The sequence below is a fragment of the Barbatula barbatula genome (assembly GCF_947034865.1).
Source record: "Barbatula barbatula genome assembly, chromosome: 21".
Taxonomy (NCBI): Eukaryota; Metazoa; Chordata; class Actinopteri; order Cypriniformes; family Nemacheilidae; genus Barbatula; species Barbatula barbatula.
In genome coordinates this window covers 3,128,248-3,149,122 of record NC_136784.1, presented here as the reverse complement: position 1 = coordinate 3,149,122, position 20,875 = coordinate 3,128,248, and the positions used below count along the sequence as shown (strand labels likewise).

At 40.9% G+C, this 20,875-nt stretch overlaps 1 protein-coding gene across 4 annotated transcripts in view; it reads left to right on the top strand.

Annotated features, from left to right (window-relative positions):
- Window positions 1-20,875, top strand: part of pvrl2l (PVR cell adhesion molecule related 2 like) — a 96,952-nt gene that overhangs the window by 27,711 nt on the left and 48,366 nt on the right. For 3 of the 4 annotated variants that reach the window (XR_013788159.1, XM_079484905.1, XM_079484904.1), the window contains exons 2-6: window positions 9,717-9,826; window positions 10,127-10,370; window positions 12,259-12,552; window positions 13,247-13,364; window positions 15,173-15,321. Coding sequence is in view for 3 of the 4 variants with exons in the window: in XM_079484905.1 (XP_079341031.1) it covers window positions 9,717-9,826; window positions 10,127-10,370; window positions 12,259-12,552; window positions 13,247-13,364; window positions 15,173-15,321 (915 nt within the window). In the remaining variant the exon portion in view is untranslated. The remainder of the gene's footprint in view (window positions 1-9,716; window positions 9,827-10,126; window positions 10,371-12,258; window positions 12,553-13,246; window positions 13,365-15,172; window positions 15,322-20,875) is intronic. The other variant, XM_079484906.1, reaches the window with a different exon arrangement.

Sequence of the window (20,875 nt, the reverse complement as noted above, 5' to 3'; positions counted from 1 at the left end):
TTTTTCCTTTTGTTTTTATGTTCGAATTGAGTCACGTTTGCATCCCCTTCAGCCGCCCTCTCATATTTGCTACGGTGAGGTTTTCCCGTAATGCGATTAACCTTCGATTCAGAATGAACGAGCCTCTGAGGACCACATCTCTAATCCTTAACATATGAGTTCTCTCTACCCCCACTCCCAATTGCAATTCTTTCTGTTTAATCACATGATTTCGCTTTAGTCACTCTTGTAGTCCCCATCTACTTAGGGATTCTGGGAAATGCAGTCTTTCCAAATGCAGTCTTTCTCAGGGGAGTTTGCTGTCGGCACGCTGCAATTATGGTGGCGGTGGCTTTTCTTTGTGGCCCTGACGTGTGGTAATATGGGAAAATCAATGCTTCGCTCCAACTGCGGAGGGAATATATTTGTCCAAGCGCTCGGCCGAGCTCGAACGCATTAGACACAGCCGGGCCCGCGATGGCTCTGTGAATTGCATTCTCCTTGGTAGGTTTCTTGGCTTGTTTACATGCTCGTGAGGTAATTGTAGACTTGTCCCTTAGACAAAACGCCAAGCAAACAACACTCGGCCTGAATCAATTCTAACAAAGTGATCAGACCTGCGGCGGCTAATGAGGAGAGAGAGAACCAATGACAGCAAGTAAATATGTCGTAACCAGCGCCCGTCTCCGTTCCCTTTTAAGTGGTCTCTCCCTCCCTTCGGCTTTCATCCTCGTTCTGTGTGTTCACTGTCTGTGTAAGTGTACAACCGGAGGAAAGGAAAACTGCCTTTAATGGCACTCAAATGAGCATTGCTGTCCAGCACCTTGAGGCCCTTGGCAACACAGCATCCAGCTGGAGAATAATGAAGGTTTACGTGTGCGTAGCCACCTGCCTCTCCACTGCTGTTAGTTTATCTTTCTGTCATCTGCTGTTTCTCTCATTCCTTTTTTCTGATTTTTCTTTGTGAAGTGGATAGCTTGGCGTGTCGACTGAAGGTGTAAAGGGAATTGAAGACGTTGAAATCCCATAAAAGGTCTTGAGTGCTTCTGATGATCATACATAATCATTTTCTTCGAATGTTTCCCTTTTGTTCTCTAGAGATTAACTGTAGTTTTGTTATTGTATAACATGTTTTAATCTACAGTGCAAGAGTTTGATTCACAAAAAATAAGGCTAAAGAAGAGGGCTAAACAGTCTTTAGGTTTTAATTGTATCATTTATTAAAACCTATATCACCATTTAAATGATTATTGTTTACTACTGTATATTTATTTATCTTATTTTAATGTAGTCTTTTTAATAACACTTAACAATAAGGTTATATTTCGACGCAGTCCTTCCAAAACCCGGATGTCCAAATTCACCGTTTTTCAGGAAATGGAAAAAACACTTTGCTTTTTAAATGATTAAATGCTGTGTCTTCAAAGTTGACAAGCACTTTTTAATACGTTTTACTGGTTAGATATTTGCAAAACCGACTGATAAACATAAAGAGGGACTAGTATTTATCACAAGGTTTTAGACGGACAGCATCAAATTGTTAACACTTGTTTTGGTGCATTTGCTAAAATAAACAAAAATGGAACAATACTTGTACAACATTTATTTATCTTAGTTTGTTAATAGTTTGTTCTCTTCACATTAGTTAATTCAGAGTAAACTAGCATTAATAATTGTTTTGCTTAACTAACATTAATAAGGATTAAACCATGTTGATAACCATACTGTTCACTGCTTTTTTATGTTAACTAATGCATTAACTAATGTAAACAAATACATCCTTATTGAATAGTGTTGCCTTATCGATTTACTTGGCATGAATATCTTTCACTTACTGTATCTTCAAAATCCAGTCATCTCTTTGAATACTTTCTCTCTTTTTCGCTCATCTTCTACTTCCTCGCTTTTTTTCTCTTGCTCTGCTGCACTTTCTTTCTCTCATTCAGTTTTTCTCTCCTCCACCTGTTCACCTCCGGCGGATTGGCTGCTCTCCTCACCTCTGCACCAGCTTTCTCTCTCTCACCCTCCCAGTCCTTTTTCTCATTTCTCCTGCATCTTTATTCTTTTATTATCTTTCCATACTGCTCTTGCGCTCCCTTGTTCCTTCACCTCGGCTGCGGTCTCTCTGTTCCACCCTTTCACCTCGTTCGGCAGCTCCCTTGCCATCGGCTCCTGCTCCTCTCTCTCAAATTTAGTCTGTGCACTCTTTTTATTTTACCGTTCTCACCCTTGTTTCATTGCCAACCATTCGGCATCATTCTCCATCATTCTCCTTCTGGTTTCTTACTTATGGATTTCTCCATCCCCTTATCTCTCCATCCTGTTTCTTCCTTAGCTTGTGAATAGGGAACAGTGGTGGTGGGTGTACAGCAAACCTTTTTTGAAAATAGTGTATCTGTATGTGTTTATGTATAAATATTTGCAATGCATTTTTCATGCATTTCCTTCCCCTATTTCTCATAAATGTAATGCAGTTAAAGCAAGTAATAGTTGAAAAGATACTGTTTGGTACAGCAGGATGATTTCACATTTTTCTGTAGTACAACATTTAATGAGAATGTTTAAATGAACTGCCAACAAATTATTTGAAAATGCATATACGAGTAACTTTAAATATACTATATGTTTGTGCATATATGCAGTTTTTTGACAATGCACAAAATTCTTGATTTGTGTGCCTCATATATGTTTTTGATAGGTTTGGTTGGCTCATTCGCTTCTGCCTTTCCTCCACTCAACCTTCTCATCGGTTTCTCCCTCTTTTCCTCCTCGGGTCAGGTGCTAGGAGCATAAATGTTGCTTGTCAATAATTTAATAAGAGAGGAGTGCCTCCCCCCTTCACAAACAGTTATATCAATAATACATGACTGTGAATGTAGAGTAGGGTTGTTCGGCCAGCCTTGCTTTTTGTGTAGAAAACCGCTAAATGAATGTGTAAATATAAGGGTACTCACACACACACACACACACACACGCTTGCTCTCTCTGCAATAGGGTTATGGGAAATTATTTATGTGGCGCGAGTGTGAAGACCACATCTTGGGTTTGTATGCGCAGTATGTGTGCATATACATCTCTCTCTGTAAGAGAAGCATTTATCACGTGTAAAGGCAGCCGTGCTTTTTGTCTCCAGTTCAAGCGCACTCGCCCGGGATGAGGAAATGGGCCCCTACTGCACATGTGCACAAACATGGCGCATACACATTCGATCTCCTGGGGAAAAAAGATGAGGCCTCGACTGCTGTTGCTGCGGTTTCACAGGGTCCTCGGGGAGGACGGAGAAACAGCATGTCTATCTCGCGAGTGCAAAAACATCTCGAATCTAGTACACCTCAGACACTTTGAGCATACTTTATAAAGTCTCACGACAGGTACAAATCTTACCCTCGATTATTCACGCACATTGACGTCGGGAACGCACACACATGCAGTAGACGCATGCCATGTTTTTCTCTGTTACTGGTATACGGCACGCATAGCTGGCACACTTGATATTCCAGTATAGTAGGGGAAAAGCTCTGTTCCAAATCCTAGTGAGCCGTCTAGACAGCATTTCCAGGCAACATAACACGCTCCGAAAATGAGACCTGTTCCAGACAGAACCATTAATACAATGGCCGAAATTCAAATGTATCTCTCACAAATACAACAGCGCCAAAATGCACCAGACAAGCTCGGTATTTGTTTGCGCTATGCAATTTTATGCTTATCAGAGCAGAACGTTATTAAGCTTAACAAAATGGTAATGAAAAACTCTGTTTATTAATTTCGTGTCCAGTCTCGTGTGCGGTTCTCTTGAGGTTTGCTGCCTACGTACTGCTTTCCAAATCAATCGCTTACGAGCTTCCGTTGCAGTGAGGGCACTCCCGAAGAGGCCGAGAAGACGTTTTGGAACAAAGCTGAAGTGTAGAAACCAGGAATGTGCCAAGTGTTAGGGAAAGATGAGAGCGGCCAGCGGAACCGTGTGCCAGAGAGCCGTACGGGAGGCTAATGGCACACTTCCCATTTGAGAGAGAAGGGCCAGCCTGCAGATAAAGGGCCACGGATGAAAGGAGAAAAGCTAACAAAGGATAAAAGAATGAACTGTAAAGTGAAATGAAAGTGAAAAGAATAAAAACCTAGATGCATGATGAAGACGGAGGCAGACAGACGGGGGAGCGACGGAGATGAAAGGAAGAGAGTGAGGGGATGGCTAAGAGGAAGGCACAAGGTGACCTTGGAAAAAAGGGGCACTAGAGAGAGGAAAATAAAGATGCAGGAGAGAAGATCTGCTCGCTGTCTGACGGGCGAACAGCTTTAGGCCGCGTGCACATTTGGAGCTGGTGTTTTATGTCTGGATGAGGGTGTGTCCCTTAGCGTACGTTTGACAGGGGGTGTGTGAGTGAGAGATACAGAGGGTTTATAAAGGATAGAAGATTACTAGGTAGTGAGAGACAGATGAGAGTTCGACACAGTCGAGGGAGGGTGAGTGCAGCATTAGAAGGAGTTTGTTTCAACAGTGGTGAGTGAGAGCTGCGGTGCTGTAAAGGATAGTTTAAATAAAGCGAATGCATAATAAATGAAAGAAAAGAGGGATGGAGGCCAGGGCTCGTATAGAGAATGAGGTGAAATGGCATCATTTTCCTCTTCTTGATGGCCGTTTTGCTGTGATCACGGTGCGTGTAGAGCTAATGGATTCGGAGAGGTGGAGGTGATCATGGTTATTATAATTATGCCATCCATACCATCACTGTGCCCGCAGGGAACGTAGAGGTCACGCGGTTCACCAATGGGTTCGCATACACACCCTTTTCACTCTGTGCCTTCACCTTATGCCCCAATCTGTTTTTTTTAATGACCTTTTTCTTCTCCGGGCCACCGGGAGATTAAGGATCACAACCCACCTCAGTTATACAGCTTGAAATAATTTTCATCGCATGTGGCTTAAGGTATGCGCATTAATTTTAAAGTATTGTACCGAGCGAGAGATGCACCGTCAGAGACTCATAACATTCACCCTGCGGCGGGAGAGAAACACATTCCTGTGAAATTCTAAAAGCGTTCGCCGTGTGCACTCGCGTGGCATTCACCGTGCTAATTATTTTCCAGCCGCTCGCTGCACTTCCATGCCTTTGTTAACTTCTTCAAGGCTTTCACACATATGCGCTCGCAACGGCCTCAAGGCTGACGGGTGCTAGAAATACTTCACTGAAACCCGTGACCCTGGGGAAGGCAACCCTAGAAGTTCAAGGCGTGACGTTACAGTCCGCGTGCACGTGGAATGATGTCACGATATTTCGAGATGGAGAATGCCTTGTGTATATGACCAAAACATGCGTCTGACTTCGAGAAAGTTAGATATTGTTGATATTTGTTGGTATATTAGAGGGGTTATTAAATTGGCGGTTCCTGGGGTATTTCGTCTTTGATAGAAAGGATTAAATTGAAATAAATAATAATAAAGGGATAGTTCACGCCAAAAATAACTTGTCTTTTCAAAACGTTATGACTTTCTTTTCTCTGCAGAACATAATAGAAGATCTTTTTGAAGAATGTTCAAGAAACGGTGGTACCCATATTATACGGACGCAAAACCAATTGCAAAGCCAAAGGTACCGCCGTTGTCCGGTTACCAACATTATTCACAATATCTTCTTTTGGGTTGTGCAGAAGAAAGTCATACGGTTTTGTTATGACATTTTCATTTGTGGGTGTTTTAAAATGATTTATAAAATAATAAATTATAATTGAAACAAGGTACTCGGTTTAGGATACAGTGTAGTCTAAGAATGTGAATTCTGATGTTACATCAACATTTCCTACATAAAACATTTTAAACGGTGTATTTATTGTTGAAACAGACGCCCAAGGATGTTGTTTTTCTGCTCCGCTTCGACTTTTTTTCATGACTTTACAGGTATTAAATAATGTAAGCCTTTTCAAATAGATGAGCTTTACATTAGTACATAAGCTTATGCGCTCTTGTTAAATTGCTTCTTTCCCTTAAATGTGGATCGTTTGTCATTCTTAAGTAAAGCACCTGCCTCGCTCGTGCGGTGTCATATCAGTCATTTACAGACAGAGAAGGACGCCTGGTAGAGGAAAAGTTAAGGTTGGATGAGCGAAAAGTAGATTTAAATGTGATAATGCAAGTTATATTTCATTTCAGTGTAGTCGAAAGAGACCAGACTGAACCCGAATGTCCTGCTCGTCTGTTCAACAATTTCTATTTTAAAAGCTGTTACATAATGTAAAAATGTTACACATTGTTTGGGTTTTATAAAGGACATCCTAATGAAAACAGTATATTTACTTTTTCGTAATGTTAAATTGTAAATTGTGAGTCATACTTTTAAACGGTTCTCATAACTGAATATATTAATGACCTTAAAGGTGAATATTAAATCATAAATAATAAAAGCAACAATGAGCTTTGCATCAAGCACACAAAGCCAGCTTATATGACAAACTGCTTCTTTTGCCTTAAATGTGTGTGCGTTTTATTTCGAGCGCTTATAGAGAGCCTATTTAAGTTCATTTATCATCCTTAAGTAAACTCTATGAGTCCTGCGCAGACACCCCGACTGTTTCAGAGGTATTAAAACCTGTGCAAATAGATCCGTAAAGGAATACGAACAGAAGCACTTGAACACAAAAGGAGAGCGAAACATGGATATGCATGCAAATGAGAGAGAGAGACCTGATGCATGTTTTTCTTTACTGTGTTATTCTTTTTTAGTTTGCTTCTCGATTTATTTACAAACACACATCATGGTGTTGTTTCATTTTATGGAAACTAACAACCAAAAACCTTGAACATCTACATTCCCACCTATGACTCATCTGTTGTTATGTACTGGAAGAATAGGGAGAGCAATAGAGTTATAAGCCAAAGATAGATGGAAACAAAAGAGGAATGAGAGAGAGAGAGAGAGGTGAAGAAATAGAGGTGAGTGAATAAATGCTTTGTGTTTCTGTTTCTTATTCCAGCGAGCTGGTCTGACAGGCCATTGTGTTCCTTCAGGGGGAATTCTGCTACACTGAGTCACACGCGGGCCGTCGTGTAATGAAAACACACACTTCCTGACATTAAAGCCCTGAATACAGGCAAATACAAATGCAAAACAAGTGTGTGTGTGTGTGTGTGTTGCATCCATACTGCCATACTTTAATCCGTGGCACAAAACTTTGGCATCTTATATAATCTTCTTGTTGGAAGCATTAATAATTGAGAGGAAAGTGGATGCCTGAAGTTAGATGTAATACACCTCGCTCTTCTGATAACTGAGCTGGGACTGCTTATTCTCTGCAATTTTCATATTGCTAAACCACGGCCTTCACTCCAGCATTGCAAAATTTCGACTGTTAAACAGCATTTTCACAACGATAACTATAAAGATGAGTTCAACATGAACTGCCGTCTGTCAATGTTTTATCATTCATCAGCTGGAAAAACATTTGAAAATGATCCCAACAATATCGTTCCTCTCTTTATATACGTAATTATTACCAACTAATTTGACATCTTCATAGTTGTCATTGTTATCCTAGGTATGACAGATTTATCTGCAGAAACGGCCTTATCTGCATTTTCAGCATAATACGGTTTGATACCAATGCTTGTTCCAAGAAATCCCTGGTATATGAAATAAATATTAGTTAAGAGATTAGACAAGAATAAATCCGTCAAATATTCGTCCAAGTACACATTCCTAAGCACTTGGCCAACACATTGTTCCCTTAGTACATAGCAAGGCCTGGAAGATAGCAAAGTTTCATTTGTGTTTGTGCACTTGAATAGAGCGTTGGGTATTTAAACACACATACTGTACGAGTAATATTTGGTATTTTCTTCTCTATGCAATTTTTATTAAGTCAGCATAAGGCAAAAGATCTCACTGGATTGCGAATTGAATTTAATGTCTTTGAAGAATATGAGTTGCATTCAGTACGCCTGAGTTTCTTCGGAGACGCTAAAGGGATTTTAACACATGTGCGGAACGCTTTCGCATTTGGATTGCAAACATTTTTCTAGTATAACAAGTCAAGCTATGTTTATGTATAATTTTAGGTAGTCACGACCCCGCATTTGATAGAGCTAATCCTCTTCAGAGTGTGAAGCAATTTGAGGTCTGTCTTTAGAGTGTGTTTGGGTGCGCTGATAATGCGTTTGTACGTTGTGAAGTGCAACTGCTTTGTGCGTGTGTGTGTGTATTTGTGAGCATTCCTTATTCCACCCGTGTTTGTGGATCAGCTCTCCTGCTACTCGCTGGCCTTTGACTCCAGTAGCTCTGAGCTGGATGTCTTGCTTCTCTCTCCGTGGGAGCTCGTTGGAGTCTGCACACCACCCGAGCCAAAACGTGGGTTGTTTATTTTAACCTGCCTTTGTATTGGGCCGGGTAAGAAAGCAAAGAGAGAGAGAGTGCGCGTTTCGAAAAACCTGATCTTTGCGGTCTTCTGCGTCGACACCAAGATTTGAGAGACTGGGATCACGGCCAGTGGGTCAAACTTTCAATCGTGTAAATATTGACATTGCTGTAGCAGACGGGGTCCTTTCGGTTTTTATTATCAGCGAGTTATCAGTTATCAGGTTCTAAAGTTTACACAACCACATTCACGTTTATTGGCCCATAAATGTCACAGCGTATTATGATGTTATGATCGTTTGACCGTTAAGGGTGTATATTGTGAATAGAACTTTAATGACTTTTCAAAGTTGCATTACGGTTTCTATCAGAAACGTTTTTGGCTGAGAGATGCGTGTTAGTGTGTGATGCTGAGATGGTTTTATTAAAATAATTATGCAGTCCGCATACACCGCACATACCAATACGAGATGTTTTTTGTCACACAGTGGAGATCCTAATGACTTGCAATAATTGTAAAATGTCCCCTAGAGAGATATAAGCCACGGTTACATACAAAGTCGACCTGAAATACAAATCGAACCCAATGGACTTCCTTGATACACATTGCTGGTGTTATCGATTCAGCGGCGCACTTTATTCCCAAGAAAAGAAAAAGCATTTGTCTTCATAATCTTTCATTAAAAGGTTATAACGTTTATAACAACGTGCCTTTTCTGTTGATGTCACAGATTCCTTCATTTTTAACTACTTAACCACCGAGAAGCTAATTATGAATCAATTCATATTCCTGTATAGATTTTTAGAGTACAGTAGAGAGATGACAAGATTAGAAGTTATTTGGGGAGAGAGAGAGAGAGATGGAGGACAGGAGTCTGGAAAGCACTATGTGCCCGGACTTGAACTCATGTTGTGCTATTGCGCAATATGTCATCGTCCAGCCCTGCTTGACTATTTGTGCCGTTGCTTATTTTTCATTAGACGTTTCGCTCATAGTAAAGTATGGAAAGTAAAAAACATTACAGTCAATTCTGTATTTCATGAGGCATTTGTATCTCTCTGATTTGTGTCTGTGATCGTGTATATAGATGCAGCAACGATGTGATGTCGCTGAATCGGTTTTCTTGTTTTTTTTAATTATGGCCAGTCAAAGCTGGATAGATCTCACGCTGAGGCGTCTGAACATTCCATCAATAGATATCAGACCTCTTGTGAGTTTTTAATCCGTCTGAGACTGCACTTTCATCCCAGAGGAAGTCCGGGCCCTGGAATATAACACTGGTGTGTTATTTATTAGGGGAGCCTGACATCTGAGTTCGATTGTAAAATGTACAATCCTGATCTGTTCCAGACTTTACGATGCAATTCTGAAACGTTGCTCTCTTTTCGCAGGGGTCTGGAGTCAGCGCGTGCGCGTGGATAATGAAATCACGGCGTATCCGAACGGTTCCGTCAACCTGCGCTGTGAGTTCGCCAACAGCGGAAGCACCAAACTCACACAGGTAATAATGAACACTTGTTGTATTCATCTTAACCAAACCCGACTGTTTTCCAATGATGTATTATTTGCCCACCACAGAACTAAACACTGAGATGTGTTTTTTCTTACTTTTGGGGAAGTCCTAAAGTGAGCAATTAATCTAAAGAAAATCACTTTTATCACTTTCCACTTTGGTGGGTCACACCTGGTTAAGACAATTGATGATTCGGTGGATGTGAGACTGCTGCAAATAAGTGATTCGTTGAAACGGGTTACATGGAAGCAATGCTGTTAAAGGATTCAAACCCTCTTTGCTTCTCAGGTCTCCTGGATGTTCGAGCGCGTCGAAGGTGAGCGACACAACATCGCTGTATACCACCCTCAGTATGGACCGAGTTTCCCTTATATACCCTTTAATGGCCGAGTTCAGTTCATACAAGGCGCCCTGGAGACTCCATCCATCAGGATCGACAAACTGAGGATGGCGGATGCGGGCAGGTACATCTGCGAGTTTGCCACTTATCCCAGCGGAAACGAACAGGGAACAACCACTCTTATCATGATGGGTAAGTTACACGGTTTGGTTTATTTATAGGCCAGCTGCAGACCTTTCTAAAACAAGACAGCCTCATGATTCAGTGTGTGAGAACAGCGTTCTCCTTTTTAGACTAGAGCTGGATGATTTCTGGAATATCACAATATATGATGTTTATCTTTATATTATATGTCAAATTGTTTCGCATTAAAAATGATTTTAAGGTATAGTTCACCCCCCAATATAAATCCTGTCATTATTTATGTACTTTCATGTTGTTCAAAACCTGTATATGACACTTTCTTCAGTGGGACACAAAAGAAGATATTTTGAGAAATATCTCAGTGGTTTGTCATCATATCATGGAAGTCAATGACAGTCAGTATTGTTCTTCGAAATATCTTCATTTGAGTTCTGCAGAAGAAAGTTATTTAGGTTTAAAATGACACGAGGTTGAGCAAACGATGAAAGAATTGTGTCCAAACGTCCATTTAATCGTTACGTTACGTATTGTCATGAATCAATATTCCAATGCAATATTTAAAAATGCCACATGGAGACCTTTGTGAGCATGTTTGAGTGATGACGCAAATTATTCTTTGAATTAGTTTTTTAACCTCTATTGTGTAGCCTACAGTTCGCACAAATTAATTTGCGCAAATGAATCAAACTTTCCAGCTCTGGCGCCATTTGTGCTAGCGACAATAAATCAGTCTGACTCGCACTTAATCGCTGAGTAATTCTTGCACTAAAAACACCGCGTTATTCACGATATTGCTTCATTTTACGTCCCCAACAAAATCATATCAACTGCGTCGTAAATATTCGATATATCACCCAGGCCTATGGTACAGACCATAAACACACGTCTCAAGATTAATGCGTTCGCTGCAAAATCTTTAGCGACTTTAGTGCAATTAGGAACGGCCAGACGCTGATGCATGCTAAAGCACATTAGCTTTACTCACAGTCGCGTTTCTGCTGTCTGCTTTAATGCTTATGTTTCCCATTAGTCTGATTCATCATTTCAATGACTAAACTGAAGCCATCATCAGAAACTGAGTGATGTTGTGAATCATTGCTGCCTGTTTGTTATTCTTCATGTAGAGATATGTGCAAGCTTCTCGCTCTGTTTGTTCTCCACGCTTACCGCGGTTACATAAAGTAACACATTAACTCTGTCTTCATTTAGTGCCTTTGTTGGTGAACTCAACGCTCTCTCTCTCTCTCTCTCTCTCTCTCTCTCTTTTATTTTTTACTTGTGCTTGTATTTTATCATTCATGAATTTCTCACATGACTTTTAAGAAAAATGTCACATATATAACATTTCATTTATAACTGATTTGATATCTACCTGGTGGCCAATATATATGAAAAACGAACAGACAAAAAAACATCTCAATTTAATATAGTAACACATATAATAGATGTGAATACAAATATACTTGATTTTTTATTTATTTATCATATACTGTATATGAGTGTCACAGCAAAGGGTCTGAATACTTAGGACCATGTGATATTTCTTTTTTTCTTTTTATATATATATCTGCAAAAATGTCAAGAATTCTGTCTTTTTCTGTCAATACGGGGTGCTGTGTGTACATTAACGATTTTAGCAAATGGCTCCAATATAACAAAGTGTGAAAAATTTAAGGGTGTCTGAATACTTTCCGTACCCACTGTATATTGTCCATCAGTAACCAGCAGGTAGTTATAAATCAGCTATACATTAAACTGTATATATTCGATATTGTCTAAATAAGTATAAAGAAATAAAACAACCCAACCAGCCGTCGGTTGTTTGTGTAGCTCTGCCGCAGGCCTTCTAGCTCAAAGGCTTTCGCTGCTTGATGGACAAAAATGTTGAAAGCGAACTCGCCTCCATAACCTTTTTACGACTCTCCTTCCCCTTTAGCCAAACCCAAAAACTCAGCTGCTCCCATCCCAGTGCAGGCCGGCTCTTCTGAGGTAGTCGTGGCACGTTGCGAGGCCGCCCAGGGAAAACCCGAGGCTACCATCTCCTGGATTGCAAACATCGACGGCCGCTATAACCACACATCAGTGCCTGAGAGCGACGGCACGGTGACTGTGAAGAGCGAGTATCGCATAGTCCCTGATCCATCTGACAACGGAGAAGAACTCACCTGTCTGGTGAATCAAAGGGCGCAGAACGAACCTCAGCGGTTTAACTTCAAGCTGGTGGTGGAGTGTAAGATACACATACAGACACAAATTCACATACTTTTGTTTAGTTGTTATATTAGGTTAATATGTTAATCTCTCCTTTAATTTTATTTAGTTTTCATATCATAAAAATGCGCTTTAGTTTAGTTCTAGTTTTCCAGTAATGTTATATCTTTACATTGCATTTTAAGTGTTTCCGATTTAGCCTTTGTTAGCGACAGCGACACTCGTATCAACTCGCTCATAACATCTTTTCTCCCTTCGTTTATCTGCAAATGCATTCAGCCGTCTCTTTCTCAGCCTCATATGTCTGCCTCAACACATTTTTTTTATCTTGAAAGCTATTTACAGAGTGTTCGAGGTGTCAGTGTTAGCATAGTCGAGCTGCAATGTTTGGGGTTGTCGGAGATTTGCAACTTCACCGTTCCTTTTATAAATCCCGCTGTTGGAACATCCTCGCCTCTTGCACTTTCTTTTATTCCGTGTTTCTCCAGTGTGCAACCTTCAGCATATTTGTATCTTTTCCCATCCCTGAACGGCAGATAATCAGCCTTTGAACTGCGCTGTTAATGCTGGAAAGTGTTAAGGAGTAACTCACCAAAAGTACAGTTTTCTAGAGGCATGATGGAAGCTTAGCTTAAAGTAATGTAGCCTAACCAGTAACAAGCTTTTTTTGTCAAAATGGTGTTTAATGCCTCTCTCCTCTTCGTGTTTTTTAGATCCCCCCACTGTGACTATAGATGGATATGACTCTAACTGGTATATGGGTCGGACTGATGTGGTGTTGACCTGTCAGGCTGAGGCTAATCCTGCACCTACGGATGTGACGTGGACCGCGTGAGTGATCCTCCATAAATAAACTCTCAATAGCGATGACAATAATAATATTTTACTCAAAAGGTTCATTGTCAATTCACTCGCCCATATTCCCTGTGTCAGGTGGGATAAAAATATATATTGGTAACACTGTACATGAGAAAAAGCATTAGCAAGCATGAACTAACAATGAACAATTCTTCTTTTTAAACATCTCAAGTTCCAGCATGAACATTTTTATTGGCATTAAAGATCCGGTGAAATCAAAACGAAGGTTTTTTCCTTTTATAAAAACGAGTGAGCCTTAAGGACGTCAGTAAACTGATATGCTTTTAACCACTGACAAAATTCACATTTAGGAGATATAACCGTTCATAACTGACCGTCTGGCACCCGCGCTCAAACAAATCTAGAAATTCCATGACATCACGCTACACTTCGGCCTCTCGTCAAAGTTCTCGTCCAATCAAATCCGCTTTAGAATCCAAGGAGTCCCGCCCTCTTCACTAACAGAGCTGCGGAAGTGGCGCCTCAAATCAGCACATTTATGTCCTACACGGTGAATGGCGCATAAAGCACGACATGGGACATGATCCAGACAATAGTCAAATATTGCTGCTCGTGCATTGCAGTGGGGCTTTAACTGACATTAGCAAAGATGAGTTAATGCTTAAAAATGATATCGCACATTGTTAGTTCATGTTAGCTAATGCATTTACTACTTTTAACACATACAACCTTATTATTCATGTATTGAATTGAATTTTAATATTTTAATTTAATGTTAACCTAACAGTAAAAATATGACGGATGAAAATAATAGAATTTTCAACTTGTGAACTATTAATGACAGTGCGGGTTATGTTGTCGTCGTTTTTTCATTGTCATTATTATTAATCTTGTCCTAGCAGAATCCATTAATGTGCTGTTGCTGTTCGTGTAGATGCGTAATCGTTGAACTGTATCTACAGCATAAGCAAACTCAAAGATATTAACTGTTAACAGAAGCCACAGGCTAATTGGCAGCGAATTGCGAAAGCATCTACAGTCTCTGCCCCAAGCGTAATACAACAACAGCCTATTAACGCTTCACTGCTTTACCTTCATTTTCTCAACAAAACAAAGGAGCATATGAATCGATACCGATCAAGAAACAACATATATTAACAAGACCGGTTGGGTGGCAGATGCTTGCGTGTACAGCAGCGAAGTTATACGTTTATTCACAAATGTGCATCGTTACAGATTTGCCACATGCTGCACTAAATTGCATCTTTCTGATTTGATACACGGCTGTCAATCAAAAATTCAATGTTTCTGTTGGGTCAGTCTAGTACAATTTAGTGAATCCGTTAAAAGACATACCATTTAATACACATCTAAATGTTCAGATATATTTTCGAACTTATTTGTGCTTCTTTAGCATTTTTGACAACTGCTCATGTGACTGAATCACGGATATAAGCGGCTGATGTGTTAACATGCTCACAGTATGGACAGATGACACTTGGGAATATAAATCAGACGTGTCTTGTTTTAACAAAGGAGGTGTTAATCTGCAAATCAGCCAACACTCCATGATGCTAGAAGCTCTCTCTTAAAAATGCTTATTAACATTAAGGAAACATTGATTGATGGAGTGAGCGGGTCAGCCAATATTTGGCCGTTTTGAAATTGTCGCCATTGGCTCTTTTTTGAAAAGTGGCAATTCTGCCTGTCTATTTAAATCTGGTTCCTGTCGCTCGGTCAGCATCATGGAGACTTTTAGATTCTACTTTATGTTTATAATATTTTAATTTGAGGAATGTGATGTTTTGTGCTTTTCTCAGTGCGTCTGGTCAGTTGCCAGCTACAGTACAGGTGAATCAGAACAAGCTGTTGGTGAAGAAAGTGGATGAAACCGTGAACACAACTTTTGTATGTGAGGTGAAGAACAGCCTGGGATCTGGAAAGAAAGAGCTCGCCATCATCGTCATCGGTGAGTATGTGCACCGTGCAGGAATGCCACACCACACACACACACACATGTACCTGTGTATGATGCTCGCATTGGTTTAAACGTTCAGTCCAATGTCCACAATCATCCTTGGAATGGGTACACACACATAACACTACAGTTTCCTAACCAGGTGTTGTATACATATCAAACATGTTTTGGTTGTTTGAAACAGCGACACGTCGAACAGACAACTTGTTGCTCATAAGTTGCATCACGCCTGGTTAGGACACCACCTTTAGATGCAAGACACCTCGCACTGCACCGAGTCAAACACACAAACACAAAATGTGGGTGCAGGGTTTCTCCTTTCGGTCTAAAAAACAATCATGTTAGTGCGCTTGCAGACGTCTCTTATGGGTGGGCTTCAGAAGCCAGAAGCTTGCTTGGTGGTTGGCTTTCCAGTTGGCCTGCCTGTCCAAATTTTGAAAAAAACAAGTCTTTGTTCTTGGTGAAGTCCCTTGGTGTGAGCCAGTTTGCCGGGTTTCTTTTTTATCAATTCTCCTTTCCCTTCCTTTTTTCCTAATCATTCCTAACATTCGACTCCCTGCATTTTTCTTTAACCTTTCTTAACCAGAAAGCTGCTGCTGTTTTTTCTTGCTGTTCTTCTTACGCATGCGGTGATGTCCTTTCTCTTGTTTTTGGCTTCGAACTTCATCACACACGCACATTTTTAAAGAATTTGCTATGATGCAGAACACCGTTGTGATGGTTTCGTTTCTTGATACGTTACTATATTATGTTGTCAGTCAGCCACAAAGCTCCCACATTGCGAAATGCGTGCGTGCCTGCGAGCCGCATTCGCTTTTGGCACTTTCTCATGCTAGAGCAAGCGCGCGAACCGCATTTAGAATCCGTGGGAATCCTTTTGGAGACTTCGATTGTCTTGTGGGAGAACAAAGGCTCTTTGTAGGCGCGCTGTAGCGAGAAAGTGTGGGATGTTGTTCTAACGTTTTTTTTTCCTCTTGACAACAGTAGCACGGGGCAAAGTCTTATCGCTGTCATAAGCACGCCTGGTCCTCTTTTCACAGAAACGTTCACGTACACCCACTCTTTGATACAGTCACTATTGCACTCCCCTAAACTGTTTACACGAAAGACAAACAACACGCATAACTGTCATGGATGCCGTCACAGTGACTGGCTTGTAAATGATCTAGTTGACTTTGTCTTTGACTTCAATTTTTATTTTGCAGCTTTTAAAGCCGTTCATCTTTCCTGAGAAGGCCATATTAGATCTGCATGAATTTAAAGGGGTTAGCGCTGGTCTGACATTCGCACATTTAGTTGAATGCGACAGAAATCATAAATCAAACATGGTTTGCAATGCTGCTGTGCATGCTAATCTAGTTGAACCTGGCACGGTTTGTGTTGGTATAGCATCGCCCCACGCATGTTGAAATAGAATTGCAATTAAACTGAATGCAAAACAGCCTCCTTTTTATATATATTCTGCTTATTTGTGCATTATTTAAGTCACCGCTGAGCCTGGCACGACTTACCTTATTGAAAGTTATACCGACGTTGGCAGTAAATGGGGTTTTATTTAAGAGACATTTTTTAATGATCATGCCAGCTGTAATTCATCAAATAATGGAGAAGTGCATTAAAGTCGGGCATGTATCCAGACGCGAAATGTAGTCGGGCACACTTTCAGCATTTTAAAGCGGTTTCGGGCGCTTCGAACACAGCGGTGGAGAGGTGCCGTAGATGCCCGAGTTAAGTGTGACACATTGTGGTGGTCTGCTGTGATTTTGCACTCGAACCTGGCTTGCGAGAAGGGCAAATTGTGTTCGGTGCAAATTATTTTGGCTGGGTTTGCGGTGTTATCTGATTTGCATAATTCCCTTAGACCCTTGGATACGAAAACAAAGCAGACTGTATGTGGCAGTGTACAATTTCATTCCTAGTGAAACTTTCTTGCTTCATGTGACCTTTTGAGTACGAAAACATTTATTTTGTTTTTATATTTATAATCATCTTTTATCGATTTCTATGGCATTTGGGCAGCCTGATGGATGCTAGATTAGGGTGGAAACCGTGTGATGTGACTGTCAGTCCACGCCGACAACAGCTCTCAACGTTTTGTTTATAACGGATTGCGAGGCAAAACAAGAATGCTTTCAAGCATGGCTAGACTGATGTATCTGTAGAGTGCTCGAGCTGTCGGTATGACCGAGACAAAGCTCAGCAGATCACTCGAAATGTGTGCAAACACAAGAGCAGCTTAAAACAAATACCTCGTGTTTGTAGCCCACCGTAGGTGGAGAACTTGAGTGTTTTTACTGGTAGTTGTAATTACATTTTTATATTCTTGTTAAACACAAGGCTTCAGTTAAGTGAGCGAAATAAAGTGAAAAGAGAGGTCAAATGAGTGTTTTGACGTAATTCCCTCAAAGTTTAAATCACTTTGATATCTTATTTCTTTCTCTCTTTGGGTTAAGGGGGAACCTCAGCTCGTGCCAGCTACCAGACTAATCATGCCGCTTGCCAAGAAGGAGTGTTTCCCCATTTATTTCCTCCTTCCCTAGCCATTTTCACACAGCAAATGAGGAAAACTAAAGGCTTTCGTTGTACTCTTGTGGGGGGATTCGAGAGGCCATTTAGCTGCTTAAATTCTTGGCTGGATTCTGCGCATTGCATTTTGTATGGGACCTAACTTTTTCTGGAGCAGTTTCTTTCTGCTACAGAAGAAGCAATATTGCCATTTACAGGGCATTGATGGCACTATATCTTGTGCATTTTTGCCCTTACTTACTGAAACCTGTCAACATGGCTCCTTTTTGCGAATGCGGGTGCATCAGTTGACACCCCTTGTGTTTTATGTGGGAATAGGACATGACTGCAGCCGGCGGTAAATCCAAAACCAGCCTGTCCAGTGCAAAAAGGCTTTGACTTTTGTAATGTTTTACATAATATTATTTTATGTGTCCGCTTTACCGAAGAGACCTTTTTGAAGGATATTGGTTTCTTTATGAGCACTTGGGTGTTTGTAATAGGCTGTGGTGTCCACCTTGATTTGTTGCAATTTTGAGGTGTTGAGCTTGACGCGATTGCTCTCCGGACGAATCAACTGTTTCTTGTTTTTCACTGGCATGTCTCTTAAGTGTTGAGGACTATAGGGCTACTTTGAGTCTATATCAGTATGAGTAAAAACTCAAGTACTTTTAAAATCAGATCCTCGAAGACTTCATGACTTGTTGCTTGTAATGGAGTTATTTCCACTGCAAGGTATCTGTACTTTTACTTAAGTATGGTTTTCAGGTACTTTTTACACCTCTGGCGTTAGCACCAATATACCCCTTCCGTTCCCCACATGCACGCGGAGGTCTTGTGATTGGTTGCTGTTGGCAATATTTCATTGGTTAACCAGCTTCCCTAATTCTATTTAGCACGTATCTGTCTTATATTGTATAGTCAACCATCTAGAATTGTATTTTTGTTCTCAGTTGTTTCCGGCTGAAACTGCAGAGCTATTCAGATTAGTGCTGGAGTGATGTAGGTTATTCATCGATTTGTTCTTAACATTCTGGTCTCCCCTTAATCCTGTATATAACATCCTTGATCAGATCAGATTGACTCTTTGTAAATCATTTCACACAGTTTTCCCGGCACTAGGGACGCTGTGTGAAAACAAAGTCTGCGACTTGGCATGCGAGATAAGGTGCGAGAGACCTCGTTCGCGCGACATCTGGATGAAGTTTATCGTCCACAGCTTTGAGAGAAAATCGACAGCAAGACAAAAAAGGGGCAATGAGAAGGCGAGGAGATGTTTCCCTGCCAACGTTAAGTGAAATGTCAGTGGAGTGGGCTGGCAAAATGACCTGGCTTTTAGCCAGTGTCCATCATTAGTGCTCATTACAGAAACAAGGGCTCGCTGCAGAAACCTTAGGGTGCACTGCGGAAACATTAGGGCCTTTTTACTTTGATCAATCCAGAATTGAAAGCAGGCTTGGCAGGGTCTCGCTTGTGGCCATCTTACTTACCAACCCTGATTCTAATGGTTTAATGATTGATAAGACTGTAAATAAGCCTGGTATTAAATGAGTCAGGCGGAATATTTGAAATATTTATAAATGCGTTTTGGGCGCTTTAAGGCTTTCACAACACAGATTATAAACCGACTTACATTTAAATCTCATGTCATTTAAAACATGTACGTGACTTTATCTTCTGTGGAACACAAAAGAAGATATTTTGAAAAATGTCCATATACTTCAATGGAAGTCGATGGTGTCCAGTGTTGACTGGTTTGTGGTCCACGGGCACATATATTCTTTAAATTTAAATACTTAGCCTCAAATACATTCTTTATTACAATGTTAAAGAATAATAATTCAGTATACAATCTGTTTTGTGAGAATGCTAATGTATTGCTTTTGAAATCTATCCAAGATGCTCAGAGCGTCTCCCAAGACGTATGAAGCCATGCATGTGAAGTAATGGAGTCTTTACTTAAAAGCAGCGTTTTTATGAGCCGTTCCTTCAATACATCTCCGTTTAAAATGCAGCAGATCGTCCATACTGATGCTTTAATGTTCGAGACCGAAGCGCCTGCCGTGACTATAGCCAGATGGAGTCGGCTGCATTTTTCATAAACATTTAGTTTGAGTCTCATTACCCGGCTGGATTTTCTTAGGAAAATAGTCCTTCCGAGTAGATTATGAGAAGCGGGCTGTCTCTCGGAGGACGAAAATGGGACAATGCAACATTTCTCACGCATTTCTACGCCGATGAGATGGCGGACGCAGTGAAAAATCATTAACGGATCCTTTTACAGTTTAGCCGTGGTTAACCTGGCTTAGCGGAGCTATTTCCAGCTCTTCCTCAACCTTGATATCTCTCATTATTAGTCATTACCTAAACACATCTTTAATACATACGTGCTCTGCATAAGATTCGTTTTATTGGGAAAGCATCACATTGAAAGGCCTAGATCCGGGAGGCGTTTTTTTGAGATTTTGATGTTGTAATCCACTCAGCCATGCTTATGCCCGGGTGTTTGGTGTACAATGCTCATGGTGACTTAAGCAGGACGGAACAAATCACAATAGGCACCCTGGGATTATCGCCTGCCACAGATCGAAACAGAGAAACGTGAGTGTCAGAAATATCCTCCTCCTCCAGAACGGCTTCACTGCCTCGCTCTTTAAGCCGTCAACCCTGTGTGTGAGTGCGTCTGTTTGTTCTTGTCTTTGACAATGGGGTTATTGGGATCTCAAAGCCATATTATTCATTGGAATCTCCTCCGTGTTACATGTGACCTACTGATGTACACACTCCATTCCAAAAATGTGTTTTCCCCCAGTTATTGTTTTTATTAGAGACTCTTCGGTGACAGGGTTGAGCCAACTCCCCGCATCACCATTGGCAGCACCATTAGCGGTCGCCACGTCACTTGTCAATTAACCGGAGCTTTAGGGAAACAACAGGAGAGCTCCGTGCGAGCTGAATCCGCGCGCCCCGAGCCCGCCAATAAATCAATAACGGGACGTGCGAGACCGGTCGGGAGGAACCGCCCGAGGCCAGACCTGAG